Below are 27169 nucleotides of genomic sequence, written 5' to 3'. Positions count from 1 at the left end.
GGCTGTATGGATGCACCAAGGATTTAATTTAAATAGGATTTCATAAATCCTCTAAATCAAGATTTATGAAATCCTGAAAACTGTTTGGTAACATTCAATATAAATCCTAATTAATCCTTTGTAACTGTTTAGCAATTCAATTCAAGATTTAAGACGATTAAGAGATTTTATATTTATTTCTAGTATAATTAAAGTACACCAAGTGAAGTTTAAATAAAACATAACAAAATTTTGTTAATACTAATTAATTATTTAATTATTTTTAATAATATTTTGTAATAATTATTTTTATTTAAAATCATATTTAATCCTATTAATTATTTTGAAATAACAAAGTATTTAACTAATATATTTGCTTATTTATAACATTTTAATATCTCAATTTTTTTTATTGATAAAAAAAACATAATTTTTAAAATTATAATAGCTTTAAAATTGATAAATATAAATATATGATTAAAAAAAATAAAAAAAAATAAGAAAAAGAATATGCTAGGAATATTCTTTTTTTCATGTTAGAAAATGAAGTTCGATTGAAGTCGAGTTACTGTATTTTGGAGTTTTACTACATTTTGGAGTGAAAAATGAGTTTTTCGGTTGGAGATACCCTAAGTCTAGGTTTTGCTTTTCCCATCTCCATTTCGTTCGGTCGTTCCTTCGCATGAGTGTAGAGTTTTGCACGAGTTCTTCTTCGTTGCTGTTCGACTTCGCTCCTTCGACGACGTTCCCTTCCTGTTTTGGATCGGAAGTTAAGACATTTTTTGATCGGAAGCAACAACGGGAGCTCGCTTGCTGTGAAGGTAACTTTCTTTCTTTCGCGCGCTTCTTCGGCCAAATCCCGTAAATCCGCCGAACCAAAAGATTTCGTAAATCCGGGATTTCCCACGAAAAGAGGGAATTTTCCGTCAACCGCGGCTTTGATTTACCTTGAGATTTGATTTTGCTTTTTTGGCCGTTTGGCTGGATGTAGCTCAAATCTGCTTCAATTGCATTTCACAGCAGCTGAAGAAGACGATAGGAGAAGATGAGGAGGGTTTTTGGAGCGAAGAAGAAACAGGAACCCCCTCCTACTATCCAGGATGCCACCGATAGGGTATTTGACTCTTCCGTTAAGCGCTCAATCTCTATTTTTTCGTTTAATTTATCGTTCTTTATATGTTGACATTTAAAATGTTTCCTATTTAGGACCTATCTAGGAGCATTTAAGATGTTCGAAGAATTTCTTTGAGTTTTTAGTGTACGGGTTGGTCAATCTGTGCTAATCATCCCAAATTATATTTGAACCAACTTGCTTGCTTGTATATTCATTTATTATCCACTACTTGAATATAATTTCTTATTTAATCTTAATTCTTGCAGAATGATGGAAGGCATATTCATCCTATTGAATTTTGTTGTGAATAACTTTTTGTAGTCTAGGGCCCACCTATTAATCCTTCAATATGTGAATGCTAGTCTTTTAGTCTGTTTGGAAGTCCATTTCTATAGTTCATTAATCCGCAATGTTACTATTGGAGGTAGTTCTGCAATTGTTTGTTTTATTTGTTATTATACATAGTTAAACACTTAATACATTTATAAGTTGTGACCAATTTTCGATAATTATGACTAGCTACTTAGCTAATTAAATAAGTTCATTTCTATTTAGATATTAAGTGGTTGATTGACTCCTAACTGATACTAAAACTCCTAGTTATGATTAATTTAATTTATTCACTATTTAAAAACTTAAACATATTTTCTATGATAAGCATCTAATGAGGCATTTTTTCACCAATTATTAGTAGTGATTATATCATTATATGTATTTATTGGATGACATAAGCTAGCTAATTAACTTCATAGAAAAACTTCTTGTAAGAATCTGCGTAACTTTTGGTATTAAACCTTCCCAGTTACCTAGTTTAATGTAGTTCAAAGATGGAAAATGTGGGATGGGGGGGGGGGGTATTTGAGTACTATGGTATTATGACATTAAATGAAAAATATGAGATTTGTAGTACCCGATATCCCACCAAGAAAAAAAATGATGGATATAATAATACATAAATTGAATGATTTAAGAATGGAGAACTAGATGATAACTTGTGGATCTTGTAGGGAAAAAATATTTTAGAAATATGTTTGAATAATTGAGGTGAATTTTATGAGAGAAAAAGTATCTGCGGCAACTTCATTTCTAAAAAAGTAAGAATGTTAAAATTAGGATAGAAGGGAGGAAAAGATGTCTAGCCTATCATTTTTGGAAAAAAATCGGAAGGATACACAGATTTTTTTGAAAAAATTTAAATAAAAATAAAAACATCTTTAATGTAGTTTCTTTCAAGAAAATAGAATGGAGGATTAAATCATAAATCTGCTAGAAATATACAATGAAAATATGTGTTAGACATTATAAATGTGTATATTTGATTATAATAGATAATAAAAAATTTAAATAAAATTTAAGTGTAATTTAAAATGAGGGATTTGTTTATATTTTTTAAATAAAGTATTGAAATTTTTTATTAGTAGAAAATGAAACCTTTTTTTATTAGTTGTATTGATACAAACATGACTATTTATGGTCCATCATTCATGTGTGGCCTATTTTACTTTATTTATGATGCTAAATCCTATGACAGTGAAAGTACAAATTTTAGTAGATTATAACAAAGATTATAACCATGTATGCTAATATTTTCTTTTTGTACTTCTATTTAATTATCATTAATCCTGTATATGCGTGTATGTCCTTTTCGAATTTTGATGCTTCTAAGCATTTATACTTTGTGAATATAAACTAAGAAGAGGGGGGTCGGGGTGGTGGTGGGGATAAAATGTCCAATTAAAATTAACGAAATAAAAAGTATGTTATGGAATTAAAAAAATCTAAGTGCATGTAGATCACAAGTGTCATAATAGTCAAACGTAAGTAAAATAATAAGTGGCTGTGAAGAGTAAGCAATTCCTAATACAAAAAAGCCATACTTCATGTATAATATTTTGTCCATCTTGTGAGTTTGACACTTCCTATGATTATAAGATCTTATGGTTAATTTTTCCAGTCGAGTGTGACACAACTCTTATATAGGGAGATTACATGGTTTTACTCATCTTACACAAATTAAAATTTGTAGGTCTCATTAAAATCATCTTAACTTGACTTGGGAGGTGGATATGAGGGTGATTGTAAACCATGTGTGGGTCCTATTATTCCTTCATTTAGGTGTACTCCATTTTATTGAATTATATAAGAATTGTTGTTAGTATTAACATTTGAATCCAGGAATTTTTTTACATTGAGTTATGGAGCTTTGAATGTGATTGTTGGATGTCTCATTTGTAGCCTTTTCATTCGAAACAATCCCTGCTAGAAGACAGTGGGCGAAAATTTATGCCAAGGGCAAGATATTTAAGGTAGATCTTTATTTTCCCTAGCAGAGTACTTGTTTGCAATGAATATTAATGTACGTAGATTGAATAGTTCAACAATGCAGGGATAGTCATTTCGAATGGATTGAGAGCTTAAACTTAAGTCACCTACCTTGGAACAAGTGATTTAAAAGTTAGAATTGTGGTTCACCTCATAGGGCTAATGATAGAGGCCATTTCAAATGGATTGAGAGCTCAAACTTAGTCACCAGCCTTGGAGTAAATGATTTAAAAGTTTGAATTTTTGGGATCATTGAAATTGATTCCCTAATGGGGCACATGTTTTGGAGTGAACTCTAAACTAACTTTTGATGTGAGTCTCTTGTAAAGTGCATGATCATCATAGGGGGGACGAAGTGTTCATAATTGGGCTTATGATTGGTTTTCATTGGTGGCAACTTCCAACTTCTTAGCATGAAGCAGCCAATATTACATGTCTTTTAAGGCAATTAACTTATTTCAAGTAATTTGAGTAGAAGAGATCATTTGGCAGTATATTTTTGTGAGGTATTGTAACCCTTTGAATAGGATTTCCTTTGAGTGACATGATAACCTTTAATTGAATGTTATGGTGACCTTGTAGTCTTTTGTTAGTAGTTCGTATTTACAATAGTGTTCTATTTACATCATATTCATTGTAGTGGTGCAATAGCATGCTCAGTAGTGTAATAAAATGCTTATCAATGCATTGATGTGCTTATTGGTGCTTGGAATGCTTTTCAGTGTGATGTCATGTTGCTCAGTATACTACCCTTGATCATAGCTTGGAACATTATTTTAACAATTTGGGGTTAGCGCCATTTTTTTGGAGCAATTTGGGAGCTGTTTAAGCATTTCAGGGTGCACTTACTATAGCGTTATGCTCTATTCTGTGCATTATTACCCATATTTTTTAAAATATTATCATATTCTTGGGCCTCTACATAAAGCAAGGTAACTATTTTCTTCATCAAATAAGCTTTGGATCGTGCAATACAACATTTAGCTGCATTGCAATACAACATTTAGTTGCATAAGGACACATAAACTAACCTTGTTGGTGCATATTCAGAAATTATGTTATTAGTGCCCACAAATTTTGTTATGAGTCCACCTTACATTGTCCAGGAATGATTATTAGTCAATAAAAAATGAGCGAGTTAACTAGGATCTATTGTGATAGTTAGAGTGACTTGGATCCCTAGTGTATATACCACTTGATCAATAATGATTTGTTAGGTCAATTATGTTCTTCTCAAAGTATCTTAATTGACCAAGACAAATGATGAGCAAATGATCACACAGGCTTCTTTGAGTTTCTTAAAATTTTTTTCCAACTTTTATTTTTTTAATAGTTTTGATATTTTAAAATAATTTTATGAGATGTGAAAAAATATCATTCACATAATAGCATTTACACGGGCAGGGTCATAAATAGTTTTGTTTGCTTTTATAATTGAGCAATTTAGAGGTGCATATATGCTACTTTGTAAATGAAAAAGAGTATTTTCATAATTTGAGAATGTCAAGCGAGTCATGTGAATCATTTTTAAAGAAGTCATATGATCTTTATATGTTTTCTTAGAATTATTACAGTCCTTTGTGCTATTGTGAACATATTTTTAGGGACTTATTACAAATTTTTAGGTTCAAGGAGCATTCTTATAGTTTTGAAAAATTATTGGGATTAGTTTTATAATTTGGAAGAAGAATTTGGAGTAAATTTGTAGTTTTGAATAGTCCCTAGGTTTGTTATATTCTTTTGGAATGATTTGAAGGGTGTAGATGGAGTAATTGATGCCCTTTGCAAGTTCTTATATAAGATGAGTGGTAATTAACAAAAGAACAAACTTGTGTTGGCGCATTGACATGAATTTGTTTAAAGGCATTTGGGCATAGTTTATGTTGACTATGGGCTAACAGTAAAGGCATATACACGAATTCATATTTCGATGGCAAGGGACTCGGGACTTGAGTTTTCTAAGTGGGAGAAAGTGGTACCTTCAATTTCTTTTAATGGCACTTAGGGAGAAAGTTGTTTAATTGCTATTGGTATATACCCAAAATTTTGAAAAATGTAAGTATAATTTTTGGATTAAAATTTATCCCATTTTATCACACCTCTCTAAAAACATCAAAGCTATTTTTATTAAATTCTATTTTAATTTCGATCCATTTGATATATAGAAGTATATTAAAAAATCAGGGTAATAAAAAAAAAAAGAAAAAAAAAAAAAAAAAATATATATATATATATCATTCATTAAATAGTTGTTTAAAATTTAATTAACAAAATGACACTAATATCTGAATGTTAATGAAAAGGGAAAATGAGAAAAATCATATTATGAGGGATACACCTGTACAAGTAAAAGACGAAAGATCTAATAAGGAAGCCTTAGGGATCATATAGGTGGTACCCGACTCTCAATTATAAAAGTTGAAAATTCAGATCCAATCTTGAATAAGAAAGTTGCACTCTCACTTTTAAAAGTTCGGAATTCGGGCCCAACATTGAATAAGAGTTGTAAGTGTACAAACCTATATTCATCATATGATTTGCCTAAGGTATTTGAAAGTGAACATAATATGAAATGTGAAAAGTTAATATACATATATATCTCAATCAACTTATGATTCTTATATAAATCTCAATATTATTTACAATTGATTTCAAATTTTATGTTTATTATTTCTTATACTATGCTTATGTATTTCATTGAGCTTTAGCTCGTTAGTAGTGGATGTATTGCAGGAAGGGGGAAAGAGCCAGTGGGGCTCTAGGCAGGAGATTGACTACACTTTTTGTGTACATACATTTTGGTTGTGCATATAAGTTAGAGTAGGAAATTGTACAGTCAGGTTTTTGGATATGTAAATTTTATTTGACAAGTTTAGTAAGCTCTATATTTTATTTGACGAGTTAGAAATATGATTTCAATTATGAATTGTGTAAAACGATTGTTAAAACTGAAAAATGTATTGTGTTAGGATAGTCCGAATAGATCATTTTCTTCTAAATCGATTTTGATAGAAGTAATTTAGGACGAGTGTTAGTAAGAGATATTGTTTAGATTTCTCTTATCTATTACACTCCAGGTTGATTGAAGGTGTCAAATTGGGGTGTGATAAAAATTAGTATCAGAGCTTAAAATATGTATTTTCACAGAAAAAGTTAAACCTAAGATAAAGAAGATGGTTGGAGTTAATCAAGGTTTATAATGTGGACATTCAATATTGTCATGGAAAAACTAACATTACGGCTGATGCTTTGAGTCACAAATTTAGATGAATGATGAATTGAATGATTATTCAAGAGGTTTAGTTGATCTAGAAAATGAAAAATCTATAATTGAAAGTTAGAGTTTTTAAAAATGTGAAATGCTTACATCAAATTACAGTAAAACTAACTTTTAACAGGTCGAATAAAAAAAAAGCTCAAAAGATTGATAGTGTGTATCAAAAGTTAATTAAGCAGGCTAAGTCAAGGAAAATACCTGATCTTTTTGTTCATGTTGATAAGCATAAATCTCAACTGTGGGTACCTAGTGATACATAATTAATAAAGAAAATTTTGCAAGAAGCACATCACTCTGGCTACACAATTCAACTAAGCAGTATCAAAATGTATAAATATAGTATCAAAATGTATAAATATTTGAAATTAATTTTTTGTTGGCCATGTATGAAGAAAAATGTTGCTGAATATGTGTATAAGTGTGAAGCATGCCAAATTGTGAAAGTTGAACATTGACAACCTAGTGGACTATTGCAATCAGTACCTATCCCAAGTGGAAGTGGGAAGATATTACAATGGATTTTATTATGGGATTCACTAGATCCAAACAGGGGCATGACAACATTTGGGTGATTATTGACAGATTAACTAGATAAGCTCACATTTTGCCTATCAAGCAAAATGACTCAATAGATAAATTGGCATGCCTATATGTGAAAGAGATTGTCAGATTACATGATATCCCAAAAGTTATTGTCTTAGACAAAGATGGTCGATTCACTTGTATGTTGTGGAAAAATATTCATGAAAGTTTGGGCACAAATCTACGCTTCAGTAAGCTTTCCATCCTAAGATGGATGACCAATCTAAAAGAACAATTCAAGTATTGGAAGACTTATTGAGATTATATGTTTTGGATCTTGGAAGTAGCTAGGCAGATTATGTACCACTGATAGAATTTACCTACAACAATCGATATTAATCCAGTATAAAAATGACATCATATGAAGCACATTATGGTAGAAAGTGCAAAACTCCTTTAACTTTAGTTGATGTAGGAGAAAGACAATTAATAAATAAAAATCTAGTTGATTAAGCAATAGAGTAAATCAAATTAATCAGAGATATATTGAAAGCTGCTCAGGATCGCCAATACTAATGTCATGACCCCATGAATAGAGTAGTAGATTTTAAAGTCGGTGATTTTGTATTTCTGAAGGTTAAAACTGTGAAAGGTATAACCAGATTTTGGCAAGGAGGCAAATTGAGTCTTAGGTATATATGACTTTTTGAAGTCATTGAGAAGATTGGTAAGGTTGCTGATAGGAAAAACTTAAGTTCGCTAGTAATCCTATCGAATGTACTTGAGTTTGCAAGAAATTGTAAAAACAGCGAGAAGATACAAGAACGATAATGAAACAACCTAAAATAACCGTAGATTTTTATTAAATACTCAAAGAAAAGCAATCATAAGAAAATATACAATTGATCCTTTATTCGAGAGGATCGTTCTCTCCCAATCTCTAGACACCAAGTCTAGAGCCCAAGACACCCAAGAGACTCCAAGAGAAAACAATATTCATGCATGCCCTATCCCTTCTCTCTCATGCCTATTTATAGCCTTAGCCGTCCACCTCCCTTGCCAAAAAAAGATTAAATCAAATAGATTACCCCCTTATCAAAAATAGATTAATTCAAATAGTGGACCCACTATTAATGAGCGGCAATCAAGTAGGGCGTGGGCCCCTATTGCTTGGGCGACAACATGGGAGGTGGTTTGACCCGCCCCCTATAGACTAAGGTCGACCCATGTGGGGCCGGCTGGGTTGGTTTAGGAACCGACCTAATAATATTGCCTTCCCAAAGAATCACCTTGTCCTCAAGGTGAAAAGAGGGAAACTGATGTTTTAACCTCTCTTAAGGCTCTTAGGTTGCCTCATACTCTGGAACATCCTTCCATTTGATTAATACCTATTTTACTTCTCCTTCCTGGCGTACCCCTTGTAACTCAAAGGGTTCTCCAAGTCCTCTGTTATAGTTACTACTATCTCAGAACTGGTGGCCTGCTCCCCAATCGCCCTTTTAAGTTGTGAAACATTAAAGACAAGATGTATGTTTGCTGTGGCTGATAATTTTAGTTTATATGCTACCTTTTCAATCTTTTCCAAAACTTTGAAGGGTCCAAAATATCTTGGAGCAAGCTTCTCATTCCTCCTGCTGGCGACAGTCATCTGCTTATAAGGTCGGAGCTTCATGGACACCTTTTCTCCTATTTCGAACTGAATGCCCCTCCTGTGTTCATCAGCTTGTTTCTTCATAATCTGTTGAACTCTTAACAAATATTTTTTCAATTCTTTTAACATCTTGTCCCTTTCCGGCAAGTACTCTTCTACTGACGATACTGGAGTGCTGTTGTTTCCAAATGTGCCAAGTGAGGGGGATCCCTTCCATACAACACATTGATATGATTCATCTGAGAATCCGAATGATAGGAGGTGTTGTACCAGTATTCATCCCATGATAGCCACTTGGCCCACAGCCTGGTTGTTTCCGACACAAAGCACCTTAGATAGTTCTCCATGCTCCTGTTGACCACTTATGTTTGGCCATCCGTCTGTGGGTGGTAGGCCGTGCTCCTCTTCAAAACTGTCCCATGTAGTCTGAACAATGCCCTCAAAAAATGGCTGAGGAATACCTCATCTCAATATAACACTAACGCTTTTGGTACTCCTTGCAATCTAACCACCTCTCTGATGAAAGCTGAAGCTACTGTCACTGTTTTGTTTGGATGTCAGAGGAGAATAAAATGAGCATATTTGCTTAATCTGTCTACCACCACTAGAATTACTATGAATCCTTTTGAACGGGGCAGCCATCTATGAAATCCATGGATACTTCCTCACATACTCTGTTTGGAAGTGCTAGGGGTTATAGTAGTCCTCCGGGGGCCATTTCCATATATTTGTTCCTCTGGCACACGTCACACTTCGCCACTATTTTCTCAACATCCTTGTTCATCCCCTTCCACTAAAGCTCAGCTGCTAGTCTTTTGTAGGTCTTTTGTACTCCTGAATGACCTCCCACTACACTGTCGTGGAACTCTTGTAACAGATGAGGGATATGGATGGAAGTTCGGGGCATCACAAACCTCCCTTAATGCAACACCCTCTCCCCTTCAATATAATAACCAGGATGGCTACTCTTATCTTTCATCAAAATACTCCATAATCTTTCTCAAATTTTCATTCTACATGCTTTCTTCTTTGATGGCCCCCCCCCCCCCCAATCATCAGTAGTACCCCCCCCCCAGTCAATCATCAGTAGTACTGAAACAGCCAACTCATGCAGCTCCCCAACACATCTGGATAAGGCGTCGACCACCTTATTTTCCAAATCAGGCTAGTACTGGATCTCAAAATCATAGCCTAATAGTTTGGATAGCCATCTATAATGTTCCTCGGTCACCATCCTTTGTTCCAACAGGTACTTCAAGCTCCTCTGATTAGTTCGGACAATGAAATGCCTCCCCAAAAGATTTGCGAGGAAGTATGTGGTTTTGCATCAACACTGCCCCCAAACCATTTCCTGACGCATCAATCTCCAATACAAAAATTTGGCTGAAGTCCGAAATAGCTAAAACTGGAACTGTATTCATGAATTCCTTTAATTTTTCAAAAGCCTGGGCCGCTGCCTCTCCCTACAAAAAATTGTCCTTCTTTAGTTGCTCGGTTAAGGGTCAAGCTATGGTACTATACTTCCTCACAAATCTCCCGTTGTAACCAGTCAGTCCTAGGAACCCTCTCAACTCCCTTAGGTTCCTCGGCCTAGGCCATTTCTACATAGCCACAATTTTTGTATGTCAGCTGCCACTCCTTGGGATACTATATGTCCCAAGTACTCTACACTGGACTGGGCGAAGCTGCACTTCTTTAGGTTGGCTCTTAGTTGATGCGCCTATAGAACTCCCAGAATCACCTTTAAGTGTTCCAGATGCTCCTCAGTTTTGTTGTACACCAGGATATCATCAAAGAATACTAGAACAAATTTCATGAGGTATTACTTTAACAGCCTGTTCATCAAAGATTGAAAAGTAGCGGGGGCGTTAGTAATTCCAAATGACATTACCAGAAACTCATAATGACCTTCATGTGTCTTGAAAGTTGTCTTTGAAATTCTACCTCCCTCATCCTGATTTGGCGGTACCCTAATTTTAAATCCAACTTAGAAAATATGACCGCCCCATACAATTCATCTAAAAACTCATCAATCACAGGAATGAGGAATTTATCTTGCATCGTCTCTTTATTGAAAGCTCTATAGTTTACACAGAATCGCCAGCTTCTATCCTTCTTTTTTACCAGTAGGACTGGACTAGAGAAGGGACTCACACTCGGTTGGATAATCCCAACCTCCAGCATTTCTCGGATCAGCTTCTCAATCTCATACTTTTGAATTTGAGGGTAGCGGTAGGGACGAACACTGATCTGTGACACCCCTTCCTTCATTGTAATGGCATGCTGTAACTCCTTCTGTGGTGGTAGGCCCTTGGGGAATTGAAAGACCTCGATGTATTGCTGTATGAGTAACTGTACTGAAGATGGAATGTTGCCCTTCTCCTCCAGTTTGACTTCCTCCAAATGATGCAACTCTACCAAATATCCACCGCCTATCTCTTGTATGGTTCTTATCATGGATTTGAGTGATACTCCTACTCTGGATAGCCCCACATCGCCCTAAATCACCATCTTCTTCCCTCCACCAACAGTTCCATCCTTAGTGCTCTCCAATTTACTTTGCTCTTCCATCTCTAATCCGCTTCCACCTCCCTCTTCAGCTTCCTCATCATCACAGATGGTGAGAACCTGATGAGTTCGGTCCTTACAACTATTCCTTGACATGTACTTCTCATCACATCTAAAACATAACCCTTTTGCCCTTTTCTCTTGTCTTTCCTTCTTCGTCAGTCTTTTGAAACTTCCCCCATTCCCCCCTCTTCCAGCTCTCTCCTAGGGCCTTTCTTTTAGACTCCCTAGGGCTGGCCCTTTGGGAGCAAAGAAGGTGGTGGTCATTTTGTACAATCCCCCTGAGTGGCTCGCTCTAGCCCCTCTCTCCAGCTGCTTATGATCTTCCACTAATTGGGCTAGCTCCATGGCCTCCCCTAAGCCTCTTAGCCTCATCACCCGAAACGTTGCCCTTATCTCCGGTTTTAGTCCTTTCATAAAATTCCCTTCCAACACTGTCTCAGAGAGCTGATCCAATCTGTTGGCCAAGTATTCAAATTTGTCACGGTAATCTGCCACGGTCCCCTCCCATGTCAAGGCAAAGAATTGTTCATAGAAATCTCCTCCCTTACCAGTTCGAAAACGTTCTAATAAGCACTCTTTGAACTCCCTCCACCTCCTAATGGTTTGCCTTAGGTCACGCCATTGGTACCTTGCCAATGTCTTTCCTTCCAAACATAGTTCTGCTGATGTTAGCTTCTCTTCCTTCGTCAATTCATTGATGACAAAATATCGTTCCCCTTGTAGATCCACCTATGACCATCCTCGCCCTCAAAGATGGGCATCTTCATCTTCTCACCTTCGAGTCACCTCGAATTCCTCCATATCTTCCCATCCCGTGAAAGGTGCTCCCCGGTTGTCTTGATCTTCTCTCCGACGATCGTATCCAAACTTGTTATCAACATATCCTCTTTGTCTTTCAAAATCAGCTCCTCGGTGGTAGAAAACCTCTCTTCTACCTGCAAAATCAGCAGCTCTTCTTTCGAATCAGGTGCTCATCTCCTCCCTAGAACGAGGTTCTAGAGGAGGCATTCCATCTTCTCCCTCCTGGATTTCATCTTCCCCTCCACGTGTTAGGGTTTCCACCCCTGCCATGGCCGTCGTAGGTTTCCCTTGCTTTTGATGTTGTCGGATTGGTCTTCACTTCTAGTAATTTTTTCGATATTTCTTCCATCACGGCGAACTTTCCTTCTATCTTTTAATTATTGGAGGAAATCTGATTTTGAAAATCAGAAAACTTTCCCTCCAAATCTGATTTGAGTTGCTTGATTTCACATTCCAAAACCTCCTTTTTTCCGGCCATAATTTTTCCAACCGCCTAAGAACAATCTTCTTCCGGATGAGATTTTATTGCCGAAATCTTCTTTCCAACTAATATGTTAGTTATTCACAATATTTTCCATGTGTCACTGCTAAGGAAATGAGTTATAGATGTCCGCTAAAGGCTTTCATATGATAAATTAACCTACAGAAAAATCTGACTTATATTGAAGAACTAGAAAGAATAGTAGATTTTAATATTAAACAGCTTAGAAACTATCAGATCCCTTATATTAAAGTGAAATGGAAATACAGAACAGGAAAAGAGGCAATGTGGGAGAAGGAAGAAGACATTAGACTGAAATTTTCTCATTTGTTTGATGACCACTAAGATAATGAATTTTGAGGACGAAATTTTAATGAGGGGTGGATTATATTACTCAAAGTTTTAAAAAATGTAAACATAATTTTTGGCTCAAAATTTACCCCATCTTATCACACCTCCCTTAAACATCAAATTTATTTTCATTAAATTCTATTTTTAATTTCGAATAATTTGATATTTAGAAGTATATCTAAAATATCAGTGTAATTATATCTATAGACATTCATTTTGTAGTTATTTTATATTTAGTTATTGTATCAAGCATGGTTAATGAACATTTAATTAGATGTACTATAGCAGATTTTTTTTAAATAAGCCTTTTTCACTTACCTTTGCATGCTACGACCTGATTCAATCAACGACTGATAGTGCATTGAGACGATAGTAGTGGGAAAAGCATTAGATATTATATTATTATATAATTAAGTAAAGTAAGCATCAGCCTATTAAGCCTTTCTTTCCCATGCCATTTTCCCCACCCAATTCTCTCTGGATGTGAAGCAGCCGTGAACAAGCAGTGAAGTAGGAGGCGGAAGGGCTATGGCTGCTAGGAGAGGAAAATCTTAGAAAATAGTAAGGGAATAAAGGAAAAAGGGAAGGAAAGGAAGTAGGGGAAAGAGGTTAGGAGAAGAAGGGAGGTTGAATTGAATGTCAAATTTATTTGAGGTCAAATTTTACAGTCTTTTGGTATTATAGCCTCTTTTATTCTATTGGAATGCATTTTTGAAAGACAAAAATGTTTGCTTTAGGTTGTTTACAAGAGGAAAAAGGTCAGAGTATTGTAGGAGAACAAACTCATAACGGGGTGAGACACTCGATTTATAGTATAGAGCATGAGATCATTTTATAAATGCGGGATTTACATACATACTACTTTATTTCATATTATTTAAATATCTAATACCTAAAACTTTAATATTACATGCCTACCACCCATAGAACAAATATGGGTGCATGGGATGAAATATTAAAGTTTATAGGAAGATATGTGTTGTAAGAATGAAATATAGGAGTGATATTTTTAATATTAAAATTTTATATGAGTGGTAGGAATGTAATATTAAAGTTTTGGGTGTTAGATATATAAATATCAAAAAATAAAGTGGTATGTATGTAAATCCCCCTTTATATATTTATGGTAATTATGGTAGCCAAGAATTTTATAATAAGCAGGTTGTTTGTTTACTGATTTGTTAACTATTAAAATGAGTTATTTGATAAACACTACAATGTGATACTACAAAATGACACTACAACTATTGGTTATGAATATCTGAATGTTAGTGAAAAGGGAAAATGTGAAAAATGTCGTACATGTAAAAGGTGAAAGACCCGACAAGATAAGTTTTAGGGATCGTTTAAGAGGTACATGACTCTTAATTCTAAAAGTTGAAAATTTGGATTCAACCTTGAATAAGAGAGTTGAGAATTCGGACGCAACCTTAAATGAGAGCTGTAAGTGTACAAAAGTCTATATTCATCATATGATTTGTCTAAAGTATTTGAAAGTAAACAGAATATGAAACGTGAAAAGTTAAATATACATTGATATCTTGGATGGCTTATGATTCTTATAGAAATCTCAATATTATTTGCAATTGAATGCAAATTTTGTGTTTATTATTTCTTATGCTATGCTTATGTATTTCATTAAGCTTTAACTCATTAACAGTTGATGTACTGTGGGAAAGGGGAAAGAGTCAGTTGGGCTCTAGGCAGGAGATCAACTGCACTTTTTATATATATATACATTTGATTGTGCATGTAAGTTAGAGTAGGAAATTGTACCGTCAAACTTTTGGATATATAAATTTTATTTGACAAGTTTAGTATGCTCTATATTTTATTTGATGAGTTATGAATATACTTTCAAATATGAATTTTGTAGAACAATTTTTAAAACAAAAAATGTATTGTGTTAGGATAGTCTGAATAGATCATTGTCTAATAAATCGATTCTGATAGAAGTAATTCAGGATGAGTGTTAGTAAAAGATATATCTGTTCAGATTCTTCTTATCTATTACACTCTAGATTGATTGAAGGGGGTCAAAATGGGGTGTGATAATTGGGGCCTTCGATTTCTTATTGTTTGGTTGTGATAGAAGTGCAAGTGGCTTATAATCCTTATAAAATTACCATACACACACACATACATACACACACACATATATATATATATATATATATATTGTGTGTGTATAAAATAAATAGACATACAATAACTATTTAATCTATCAAATGTAAGCAACATTTCACAATACAGCTATAATGAGGACTTGGTACAAGCATTCTTAATCCAACTTTTCATAATAATCCAACTTGTCAAACATATTTCACCTTGTAAAAGTAATATTACCAAGTCTTCCAATATAATTTTTATCAGATAAGCAAAAGAGGTGACACAGTAGATGAAAAGATAAATAAGCTTGACTCTGAGCTGGCTAGATACAAAGAGCAAATCAAGAAAACCAGACCAGGTCCAGCTCAAGAAGCTCTTAAAGCTCGTGCAATGAGGGTACTTAAACAAAGACGGATGTACGTTAACTTTCTCTTTTTTTAGTATCTTTACAAATATATAGCTGATAGCTCAGCCTATTTCATGTATAAGTTTTTCAATTTTCTTGGTAAAAATCGCAATCGTCAGTTGTTAGTGAATCTTCTATTGTTACTAACTATTAATTTGATTCTGTAAGCTTAATTGATTTGACGTTTCTGAATACTTGAATTACTTTATTACTTACCCAATTGTGCAGTGGTATTGATGTCCTCTACAAGTGATATATGCTTGTTACTTTTCTAGCTGTTTGACTCTATTTAGTTCGTAGTTGCATACGCTAAGGATTTTCCTCTTGTTCAATGGCATACCAAATTATTGAGCTGGTTTTCCTACGCAGGATACAATGTTTGTTTGTTTACTTTGCGTGTGTATCACTGATTTTTTTCTTTTTTTCTTCTCTTGTTTTGATTGGCAGGTTAAGGTTGATATCAATTTTTTTCTTTGATTTTGCTTGACCATTTATTCACTAATTTGCTGTGTCATTCCTTTTATTTATGCGTAGTGATACATTGGCACTATTGCAAAGCACAGCTTAGAGTGTCCATTGACTTATGTATGACTTATGTATGTGTATAGGGGTGAGCATGCATGTGCATGTTAGGGAGGGAGGGAATCTTTTAATTGCAATTCATAATTCAATAATTCCAAATGACATTCATTCAACACCCATATTTAGAGGATTATGGTTACAAGATAAGACCAAACTAACTTAAATTCAAATATAGATAAATCCTAATAATCGTACTTGCTAATTTAAAATAAAGATAATCCTAAGTAATTAAATATAAAGATGAAATAAATCGTGTAATAAATATTATTATAATCTTAAATACTATATTATATTAGAATTAGTCTAGGAATATTTTTTGTGTTTTGTTCTTAATTAATACTCTGGAACTTTGGTAGAAGCCCATTTTTCTAAATTTGATTTTCATGGTGGAGGTGGTGAAGTTGCTTTATGAACCTCTTTTGTATTACCATGTGCAATCTAAACATTAAGTAGAATTTGAAAGTTTATGATCTAGATGTCTTCATGTATTATCCATTTTTCTTAAAATAGTATCATTAGAGAGCCCATAGTTACATGGCAATGACATTAAGTAGTAAAATGAACACAAGCTATGTTTTCAGTGAGGAATCATGTAATACTTTTTGGAACATGTGGACCAACTTACATTGTTGGTGAAAAATCAAGCAAGAATACGAAAATATGGGAAAGTTTCTTTGTCTCGATAGTATAAGATATTTCAATAATAATCTTCATAGACCCATTCATCACAAAGATTAGGGTTTTGAATTGGAGGTGACAAAAATGCCTTAATTTTCTGAATTGATGCATATTTCTAAACTTTTGAATTTGATAAATTGGTATGCATTATGGTATATCATCATGATGAGATGGTTTTGGATTGGAATGAACATGACTTTTATAAGCATAACCATCTTAAGATCCATTGTAATATGATTGATTAGAGTTGCCATTTTGATAAAAATAAGAACCATGATCATATTGATAAATTTGAGTCATATGTGAGATAGTTGTATTATTTCTTAATAGTTTCATCCAATATCTTATAGTAATATTTTGACCTATCATCATATGACATACTTATGCTGATATTACCTAGTATAATTACTTACCCTAAGCCTTATAATGATGAGGATCATATATTTTACCCAAATCCAAAGCATATCCAATACAATGTTGTGTACTTAGATATGATGAAGCATGTCAATTAATTCATAATGTTAATTCCATAATGAATAAGGTGAATTTTGTAGTTTCTATATGTGATTTTCTTATGTTTGTGATGTATCTGAGGCATAATCTTGGCATCTTACTTAAGAATTATTATACAATGATCATTATAAAATTTAACTTTAAACTCAATTTAAGCATAAAGAAGAGGAACTTGTTACCAATTTTGATGTCTCAAAAAATTATTGTATTTGTGAAATATCATGTCATTTAGGAGAAAGAGATTCAAATGCTTTATGATGCTCCCTAGAGGAGGGAGGTATTGAGAATGATAATTTCCACTTGGTGAGAGGACCATGAGAAATAATTGATGGAGAGGGAGAAAGGATAGATTGGTAAAAAGAGAATATGACGAGGAAGTGTACATTAAGAGAAAAGTGAGGGAGGGATGGCTCTTTTAATTCTAGTTCTTGCTTCAATAGTTTGTAATAATTACCATTCAACCCTATAGATGTAGTAGTTCAAGAATTCAAGATAAGATTAAACTAATTTTATTCAAATGTAAATAAATACTTTAATAATCCTATCATTTAATTAAAAATTAAGATAATACTAATAATTAAATAAAATAAAACTAAAATAAATTCCAAAATAATCCAAAATATAGAATTATTTGTGTGTGTATTGTGCGGTAAATAATTCAACTTTCCATCATGATGCGCTTTTTGGTTAAGGTTGACTATGAAAAGAATGATAATAATATGTAGATTACATTGGTCATTGGATTTATCATAATTTTCTCTTATCATTATCAATAGCCTTTGCCTAGTTGATTTGGATTCACTTTATAATCTTCATTATTTGTTTATTCATATTAATTGTTGCATGAAATGTTAAAACCATTTTAGGGAATGTTTGATTGCTGAAAATGAAATGCATAGTAAAACGGAATACAATGCAAAAAAAAAAAGTATTTGAACTATTTGGAGTTATTTGGATGAGTGTAAAATAAACACAGGTGATTGTTTTTTTTTGTTGGCTTGAAATAAAAGAAATGTAGTAAAACCATAGTGCTAGTGGCCGGAGGTGGTGTTAGAAGGTGTTTGGTGGCAACGATCAGTGGCAACAACAGAGTCTAGGGGTGTAGGTGAGTCAAGTTAACTCATGAGTCAGCTCGAGCTTGGCTTGATTAATGGCTCATGAGCTGAGCTCGATGAGTTAACGAGTCATGCTTGAGCTAACCTCAACTCTACTCGTAGCTCTTGAGTTGACTCTTTTAAAAAATGTTACTATAAAATACACTTAAAATATTAGAACTTAATAGTTCAAGTATAAGTCATTAAAAATATTTAAAAATTATATCTCACTTTCTTATATCAAGTGATTCTTTATTATTTTTCTTCTAATTTCTTATTCTTTTAATTATTTTATTTTAATAATTACTTGAATCATATCATTTTATCTTTTTATCATAAATGAGTTAGCTTTTGATTTGGCTTGAAGTTGTAAAATTAAGCTTGAACTTGAGCTCCAACTCGATTAATTAATCAAGCTCAAGCTAGGGGTAACCCGAGCGCAGCCCGATATGTTTACATCTCTAGTGGAGTTAGCTTGCAGTTTATTTTGGATTTCAATTGAAAACAGGTGAGTATAAAATACATTAAAAATGAACTATGGAGTGAAAAATAATTAACCTAAAATCTACTATGCATTCCTTTTTTTTTTCAAACCAAACCAAAATTTTCAGACTCCTGCATTTGGAATATTTTGCATTTATTTTTTAGCAAACTAAATTACCCATCTTTTTACGCAACTTCTATTCATGTAACCTTTGGTCTACACTTGATATTAATTTGACATACCCATTTTTACCATTTTCTCTGCATGTGCAAAATACCTACATTTTAGTTGACATAATCTCTTCTAGTTGAAATTGAAACTTCAAACTGTTTACTCACTTGTTTGACCCTTGCCTTTAATACATCTATAAAATAAGATTATGGTATTTATGAGTGGGTAGGTAAATGCATTCCAAAGTGTAACAACTTGTAATCTGAAATTGTACTTTCCTTTTTATAATCCATTATTCTAAAGATTTTAATTAGAAGGCATGCTATATTAAATAGATCATTTTAGTCACAACACTCTTATTTGCGTAGGCCTCTTTTGACACTTGTCATTCATTTTTCAATATTTTCATTCTATAAAACTTCTTCATTAAGTACTTTGTAACTTAGTTTAAAATTGTGCAATAAAAAGCTTTCCTCAAGGCCTTCATTAGCACAATTTTGAAAAAAAGAAATACCATAAGGTGTACGCCTTATGTTGTCTTTGGAGGTGTATGCCTCAATGGGTTTGAGGTGTGCCACAAGGTACACCTTGTGTAATTTGTAAGAGATGTAGGTCTCAAAAATTAGGGTTTAGATTATTTAAAATTTTTAATTTATAAATTTAATATACAAAACAAATTATATTTTATTATTTCTCTACATCTAAACCTAAAACAAACAAAATTGAGAACTAGAATTACACCGGTCCTCAACTCCTAGTCACATGCTGCACTCGCTTTTGTTGCCATAATTGTGAATTGCTAATGGCGCACCATGGCATAAAGGTCTCTTTGGAGCCATGACGCATAGCACGACATGACGTGCTATTTTGAACATGGCATAAACTATATAATAATTATAAAAAATAAACATGAAGTTGAAATATCATTAAATTGAAAGACAATTTATCATAATAATGAAAGGCAACCATAATAATGCATAAGTTCAAGTAAACAACACCTCAAATATCTTCTAATTCAAATTATTACAATCATTTTTTTAATGGATAATGTTTTATAAGAAAGATAATTAACTAGTTATTTTAGATTATTATGATATAAACTTCTTCGTTCAGACTTCGAAAAATGTTCTTCTCCCTCAATGCCTTTTTATTCTTGAATCGTTTCACCAATATGAAAAGAAAATTACACGTTGAGAAGAAATGAAATGCAAAAAAAAAAAAAAAAAAAAAAAAAAAAAAAAAAAAAAAATAGAAAGCACCAAAGGTATAATCTGTTGGAGAGGAAGATTAGTCAATACCTATATAGCTATAGCGGTGAAATAAGTCGGACAATAGATCAACAGTGGCGAAATCACATGAAGGAAGAAAAAAGACAACGAAGAAAGCAGTTGCGGAATCACGTGATTGAAGAAACAGATGAGGAGGAAATAGTAGCGGTCTCACGTGATGGAAGAAACAAACAGACCAAAATTAGACGAAGGAGAGGGAAACGAAATCAGATGAACGGCTCGGACATACACTCGTACACCGTTGCTTCCTTTGTGTGCGTCGAAAAGCTCGGGAGTAGGCTTGTTTGTTCGTTACCCACGAACGTTCGGGGTTAGGGCAAAATATTTATAAAACTTAACTAATATTTTAATCATATTTTAAAATTAAATGTTATATTATCTTATAAATTTAAAATATAAATATTAAAAAAATATTTATATCTATAATAAAAAAATAGAGCGCTATTTTGCGCAATGTGCCATGCGCCATTGCGTGCACATGGTGCAAATAGCACGCGCCATTTTGAACATTTGTGCCGCGCCATTCATTTAGCGTTGTAGGTGCGCTGCGTCGTATGCCATAGCATGTGCTATTTTGCGCCATTGACATCTATGCTTGACGCTGCTTGCACTTGCAATTGCAATTGCGGAAGATGGAGAAAAGAATGTATCTTACTATATTTAGATTCTAATGAAGATTCACAAAGTGATGAAAATATGGGAGACTTTTGTATTCATAAATTATACTCTTAAGGACTTAGGCAAGTTATTTATGTTGAATTGAGAGAGTGAGTTTATTGTTATGATCTTACTTTGACTATCTATGATTTTATTTGATATCTTAATTTGATGTTAATGTGTTATTTGTTATTCTATATTTTGTATTAATTTAATAGTTTAATTTTGATGTTTGTGCCTCAAAATGGCTTGAGACTTACGCTGTCTTATGGACAAAAAATGCTGCAATACTTGATTGCTCAATTTCAACCTTGCTTTGTAATATAAGTAACCTGGCTTTGTATTTACACTTGGGCTTGCATATGAGTTGGGCAGGTTATAATGTGGAACCACTTCTGCTTGATAATAAAAAAGTTAAAGCATGCACACCCTTGATTTCCCCTGATGTATTCTTTTTAAACAATCTTGCGTAGCTCTACAAACAACAACAACATCTGACTTTTTCTTTGGAGGAATATGTAATTACCCTGGACGGCGTTGGATCTAGTATTACTATTATGAAAACATGATGGATAAATCAAATTTGTTTGTTTTCTTTATATTGATATTGTTAAATTTAGAGAACTGAAGAGGGAAAAAAATTAATTTTTTTATACAAAACTATCCCTATTTATAGATCTATGCAAGATATCATATTAAAAAAATAAATAATTACAGAATAATGCATAATTTTCCTAATATAATCATTCTTAAATCAGCCATCCGAATATGGAAGGTGGTTGGCATGATCCTGGTGAGCCTCCCACGAATTCCATCATGGTCATAAGATCAAGAGCCATTTTTTATACAAAACTATCCCTATTTATAGATCTATGCAAGATATCATATTAAAGAAATAAATAATTACAGAATAATGCATAATTTTCCTAATATAATCATTCTTAAATAAGCCATCCGAATATGGAAGGAGGTCGGCATGATCCTGGTAAGCCTCCCACGAATTCCATCCTGGTCATAAGATCAAGAGCCAAGAGACGGTTTGCATGGTTGGGACCGTATTTGACACTCGCCCTCAAGATGGGGAGTACAAATGTCATTTCTCTCTTAGTAATCATTCCCATAAAGGTAGAGTTATCAAGTCCCTTTTTTTTTTTTTTTTTTTAGGAGTTATTAAGTCCCTTGATGTATCATATAATCCTCCATTTGGTCATAACTTTGAGAGGAATTAGCTTCAGACATTGCGGCGGAAATTGATAGCAATGAAGTCTATATCAATCAAGCTTGCAAGGTTCATGGCAATAATGAAGGCTGCGTTAACAATACCCCTCAAGATATCAGAAATGGAAATAAAGGCTGGCGGTGGGACAATATGGAAAGTGGATAATACCCCTCAAGATATCAGAAATGGCAATAAAGGCTGGTGGTGGGACAATATGGAAAGTGGATTAATTATCCTTTGGGTTTGTCTCCCGCTCGGTCTCATGAACAAATCAGTCGTCCGCCTCCACTCGAATAGACTCCTATTCGATCGGCCCCATATAGGCGCACACAATGTTTCTACCCAAATGGATTTGACTCGATTTTTCTTGCTTAATCCCTTTGGTTTGTTTGCAGGAGGTCCTGCATTATACTTCTTTAACTTCTACTCAGTCTTCTTTGGATGTTGCACGCAGGAATGAATACCAAGCCTGATGTCGCGGTTCCCAAGAGGCCTTGGCCGCTGTCCAGACACACGATTTCTCATCTGTTCAATTGCACGCACGCGAGAGGAGGCTTTCGCTCGGCTTCGCATCGGTTCTTCCCTAGATGCACGCAAGAGAACCCCTCAGTCTTGGATGCACGAAAGAAGCAGAATGACTAGTATTTCTTAGAATTCTAGGCAATGAAGTCCGGTGGGAGGACCAGTATTCCTCAGAATTCCAACAATGAATGCTAGCGGTGGGAACCAGTACTCGTTATAATTCAAGCAATGAAGGCCGGCCATGGAAACTTTTATTCCTCAAAATTCTACAATGAAGGTCGGTGATGAGAACTTATGACGACATGCATGTTGACTGGATTTCACGTAGATGCGGAGGACGCGATAAATTTTGAGGGCTCGATAAACGAGATGAATGCTATCTAGACGCACAGTCTCTCGTCCATACGCATGCTCTTGCTTGGCTCTTCTCGGTTTCGCCCAAGACACGCGAGAGGAGGCTACTGTGTGTAGCATGCTTCAAGGATGTACGATCCCTCTTGGTTCCGTTCCAGACACAAGGGAAAAATCTTTCGTCCACAGGCCTCTCTCGTTCCGTTTGGTCGTACACATGCAAGAGCAGTTTACGTGATGTTTTTCTCTCTCGATGGAACGCAGAGACCGCAGGGTTCTTGCTTGACTCTTTTAGATGAGACGCACGAGTCGTTCATCTCTCTTGATTGAACGTAGAGATCGCGGGATGAAGCACTCTCCCTTCTCTCAGTTGGATGTAAGCACGAACAAATAAGCCGGGAACCCGCTTCCTTTTGTTTTTGAAGGGAAGGCCCTATAGTAAAAAATACTCAGAATTCTATCCAAGAAGGCTCTAATTCCATTGTTAAATTCAGAGAATTAGAGAGGAAAAAGCTTTAATTTTATTTATATAAAACTGTCCCTTCTTATAGGTCTATTTAGGATATCATAATAAAGAAACAAATAATTACAAAATTATGTATAATTGTCCTAATATAATCCTTCCTAAATCAGCCACTGGAATATGGAAGGAGATCGGCGTGATCTAGGTTAGCCTCACACGGATCCCCATCCTGGCTATAGGATCAAGAGCCAAGGGACAACTAGGATGGCTGTGATTGTATTTGACAGATAGAATTAATGATTACTGCAAATCTAGGTTCCTTCTGTCTATTTGTTCATATTGATTATTTTTAGAAATTTGATATGCAAAACTTGCTATTTCCTAGGTGCTAATTTTACAATTGTTCTTCTAGCCTATCCATTAGATGTTGAGTTGTTGAGGGAACCCAGCAAGATATTGGAGTTTCTTGAGGTTTTGTTCCACCAATTAAAACCTACTATTATGCATTTCAATAGCCCACTTGAACTCTGTAGATTTAGAAATATCTTAAGCCTTTGATCATTTACATGTTCCACTACTTCAACACCTACCTTGATGATCCTTGGTTTTATATCTCTAGTTCAACTTGAAGAGAGAGGGAGGAAATATCTATTTTCAAATTTTTTTCTTTTGAATCTTAGTCACTTTGCCAAGAATCTAAAAATTTTAGATTGATTTTTTGCACATTCTAGTATGACTACATATTTTATAGTTATTTTGGCACATATATATGATTTGACTTGACACATCCCAAGTGCATGTCAAAAGATCGAAAGATATTTCTTGTGCATTATATGAGTATTGCTTATTTTCTGTCTCCTAAAGGGTAGGGACCTCTTTGACCTTCCCCTTCTAATTTTTTTTTTTTGGATCGGAGAGTATCAATTTTTCCCTTCTTGTTATTTGGTAAAACATATGCGGCAATATAACACTTCTTTTGTGGCCATAGTTTTTAACTTGCTTCCTTTTTCTGGAGGAAGTGTTGTTGTTGGTACTGAAGCCCTTGGACTCGGACAGTTTTCTGAATTTTGCAATCCAATTTTGTAGTTCTTGATAGGTATTTATTAAAGTCATGTAAAGGTTTTGGGTTATTTGTCCATCAATGTTTTTTATAAGGAGTTTAGCAATAAGATTTTCAATGAATATTTGATCACACCAATCGTTTAGATTCCACCATATTGTTATATATTTAGTGAAATCTCATCCCTCCTTTTTTTGAGGGTGAGATTTATGATTATTATCATTTAGGAGTAATTTGTGAATTATTTATGGAGCATCATTCCAAGTACTGAGACTTTTTTTAACAAAGCTATTAGGTAATTTAGTGTACCACTTGAAAACAATATTAGTTAGGTTGTAGACAAACTAACATGGCAATAAGTTATCATTTTCTCCAGTGTTGCTATAATAAATTGGGTTATACACTATCTGGGATTTTTTTTACTTAGAACAAGAGTTGAATTTTGGCAAAACATATCTCATGGGATATTGTACTTAATTCGGTTGGATACATTCAACCTTTATCCAGGGCTGTCAAATACGGGTCATGGGTCGGGTTGGGGTCCAACCCGACTTCGACTCGCCAAATTTTGACACGACCCGAGTCTGGGTTCGGGTCACTTTTACGAACCCGACTTGGTTCGGGTCAACCCGACCCGACCTGGAATGCAATAAAAGAGCTTCAATTTTTTTTTTACATCTTGATGGTTGATTTGCATCACAAAACAATTGGCAAGTAAAAAATTAAATACAAGCTCAATTTTTTTTTTACATAATACATAACACAGTACATTACAATTACTAAATTACATAACATAAATTACAACTTACAAAGTCTAAATTACAAACTCTATAATTTAAAATTACAAGCTCAAATTACAAGTTAGAAGTGCAAATTCATACTCTTCAGTCTTCAAGTTGAATTCACTGCAAAAGACAAAATGTCTTACAAGCTTAAAAAATCTTAAACATACATAATTCTAAATTTTGATTCATGAGACAGTGCAATTAAAAAGCTTTAATAAATAACTCAAATAAACCCTCCAACTCATTCAACAATTAATAAAAAGTGAGAAAATATTGAATATTTGATATTTCTAAATTCTAATTATTTATTAGACTATTACCATCTAAGGCGGCATTTAACAATTTGCGCTTTGGATTTAGCTTAATAGAGTTATAGAGTATTTGCTCTTCATCAAAGCCACCTGGTTGCAATAGTATATTGGATATACCCCAACGGCTCTCACTTTCAGTTTAGAGGGTTTCTTATCATAGCTTAAGCTTTATTAACAATCCACCGCCCATAGGCCACAACCCATAGAGACAGGCCAACTGGCCAACATGATAACATCATTGCAACTACAGCAGGTTAGCACTCAGCAACCATCACATAGTTTGGGAAAGCCATAACAGACTAACAAAGTTCGGGAAAATGGAAAACCTCAAAGAGTCAAAGGCACAAACAACAGGCCAACATGCAACAATAACAAAAATACCATAATAGAAATCAAAACGAGTGATAACTTATAAAAGCATCCAAGCATAAGTGCATAACAGCATAAGCCACAAGAAAATAACATAAAGTCATAAACAGTGAGAGGTGCAACAACCACAGATATTCAAATAACATTTCACTTAATTGTCTTTATGAACTCCATTAATAACAGAACTATCCCCAGATTCTCCTTGAACTTGCTCAACTGTTTAATTTAGAATATCCTCCGTCACAACTTCAAGTTCAGGATCATGTAACACTGCAGCAAAGAGAAATGTAAACTTGATTAAATACTTTTCTGGTAAAATATATTAATTTAAGGGTTGAATGATATTGCACCCCGATAGATATACAACCAATCTTTTGTACAAACCAAAGCCCAACAATGTCATGTTTTAGTACATGTCGATACTGATCTAGAATTCTACTACTATTGTTGAAGGCACTTTCGGAGGCCACTATTGTTATGGGAATACACAATACGTCACGAGCCATTGCAGAAACCTCGAGGAACCTATAGTGATTGACTTTTCAAAAATGTAATATATCTAGCTCTATTCTCCTATCAAGTTTGGGTTCATCGAGATATATTTCCAATTCTAATTTTTTAAGCATAATGGCTTCATCTTGAAATGAGTCAAAATCCTGTTTGTGAAAGTTATGGTTGAAAGATAGAGTAACTATATATAATATATGGAAAAACAATTGCAAAAACACAAATACCTGAAGAAACTGTGACTTTATTACAATAGAGGAAGAGCTACTTGATACATTAGAATGTCTCGTAGTTGCACTTGATCCAACCACGGATTCAAGATTCCCACAACTTCTTGTGTAGTTTGCAAACAATGCGAACAATTTATCTTTTACTTTTTTAAGTTCATACACATAATCACCCTCATACAACCTCCTATAGCACCATTCAACGAATGCAAACTTGTATCGTGGATCAAGAATGATGTTATTTGCTAAAATCACACTAAAGTCCGACCAATACTTCTCAAATTTTGTTATCATCTCTAAAGC

The 27169-nt window shown here is 34.0% G+C and overlaps 1 protein-coding gene across 6 annotated transcripts in view; it reads left to right on the top strand.

Annotated features, from left to right (window-relative positions):
* Positions 1-620: 620 nt before the first annotated feature.
* LOC110106225 (vacuolar protein sorting-associated protein 60.2) overlaps positions 621-27169 on the top strand; it is a 39822-nt gene continuing 13273 nt past the window's right edge. Inside the window, exons 1-3 of one of the 6 annotated variants that reach the window (XM_020836028.2) lie at positions 622-800; positions 1003-1093; positions 15443-15594. In XM_020836028.2, coding sequence (XP_020691687.1) covers positions 1025-1093; positions 15443-15594 — 221 coding nt within the window. In that variant the 5' untranslated portion in view covers positions 622-800; positions 1003-1024. Of the gene's footprint in view, positions 801-970; positions 1094-15442; positions 15595-27169 lie in introns of all 6 variants that reach the window. The other 5 variants (XM_020836029.2, XM_020836027.2, XM_020836031.2 and 2 more) reach the window with 5 other exon arrangements.

This window comes from Dendrobium catenatum, unplaced genomic scaffold (genome assembly GCF_001605985.2).
Source record: "Dendrobium catenatum unplaced genomic scaffold, ASM160598v2 fragScaff_scaffold_390, whole genome shotgun sequence".
Classification (NCBI taxonomy): domain Eukaryota; kingdom Viridiplantae; phylum Streptophyta; class Magnoliopsida; order Asparagales; family Orchidaceae; genus Dendrobium; species Dendrobium catenatum.
The sequence above is the reverse complement of the archived record's forward strand: the minus strand, read 5'-3'. Positions and strand labels throughout refer to the sequence as shown.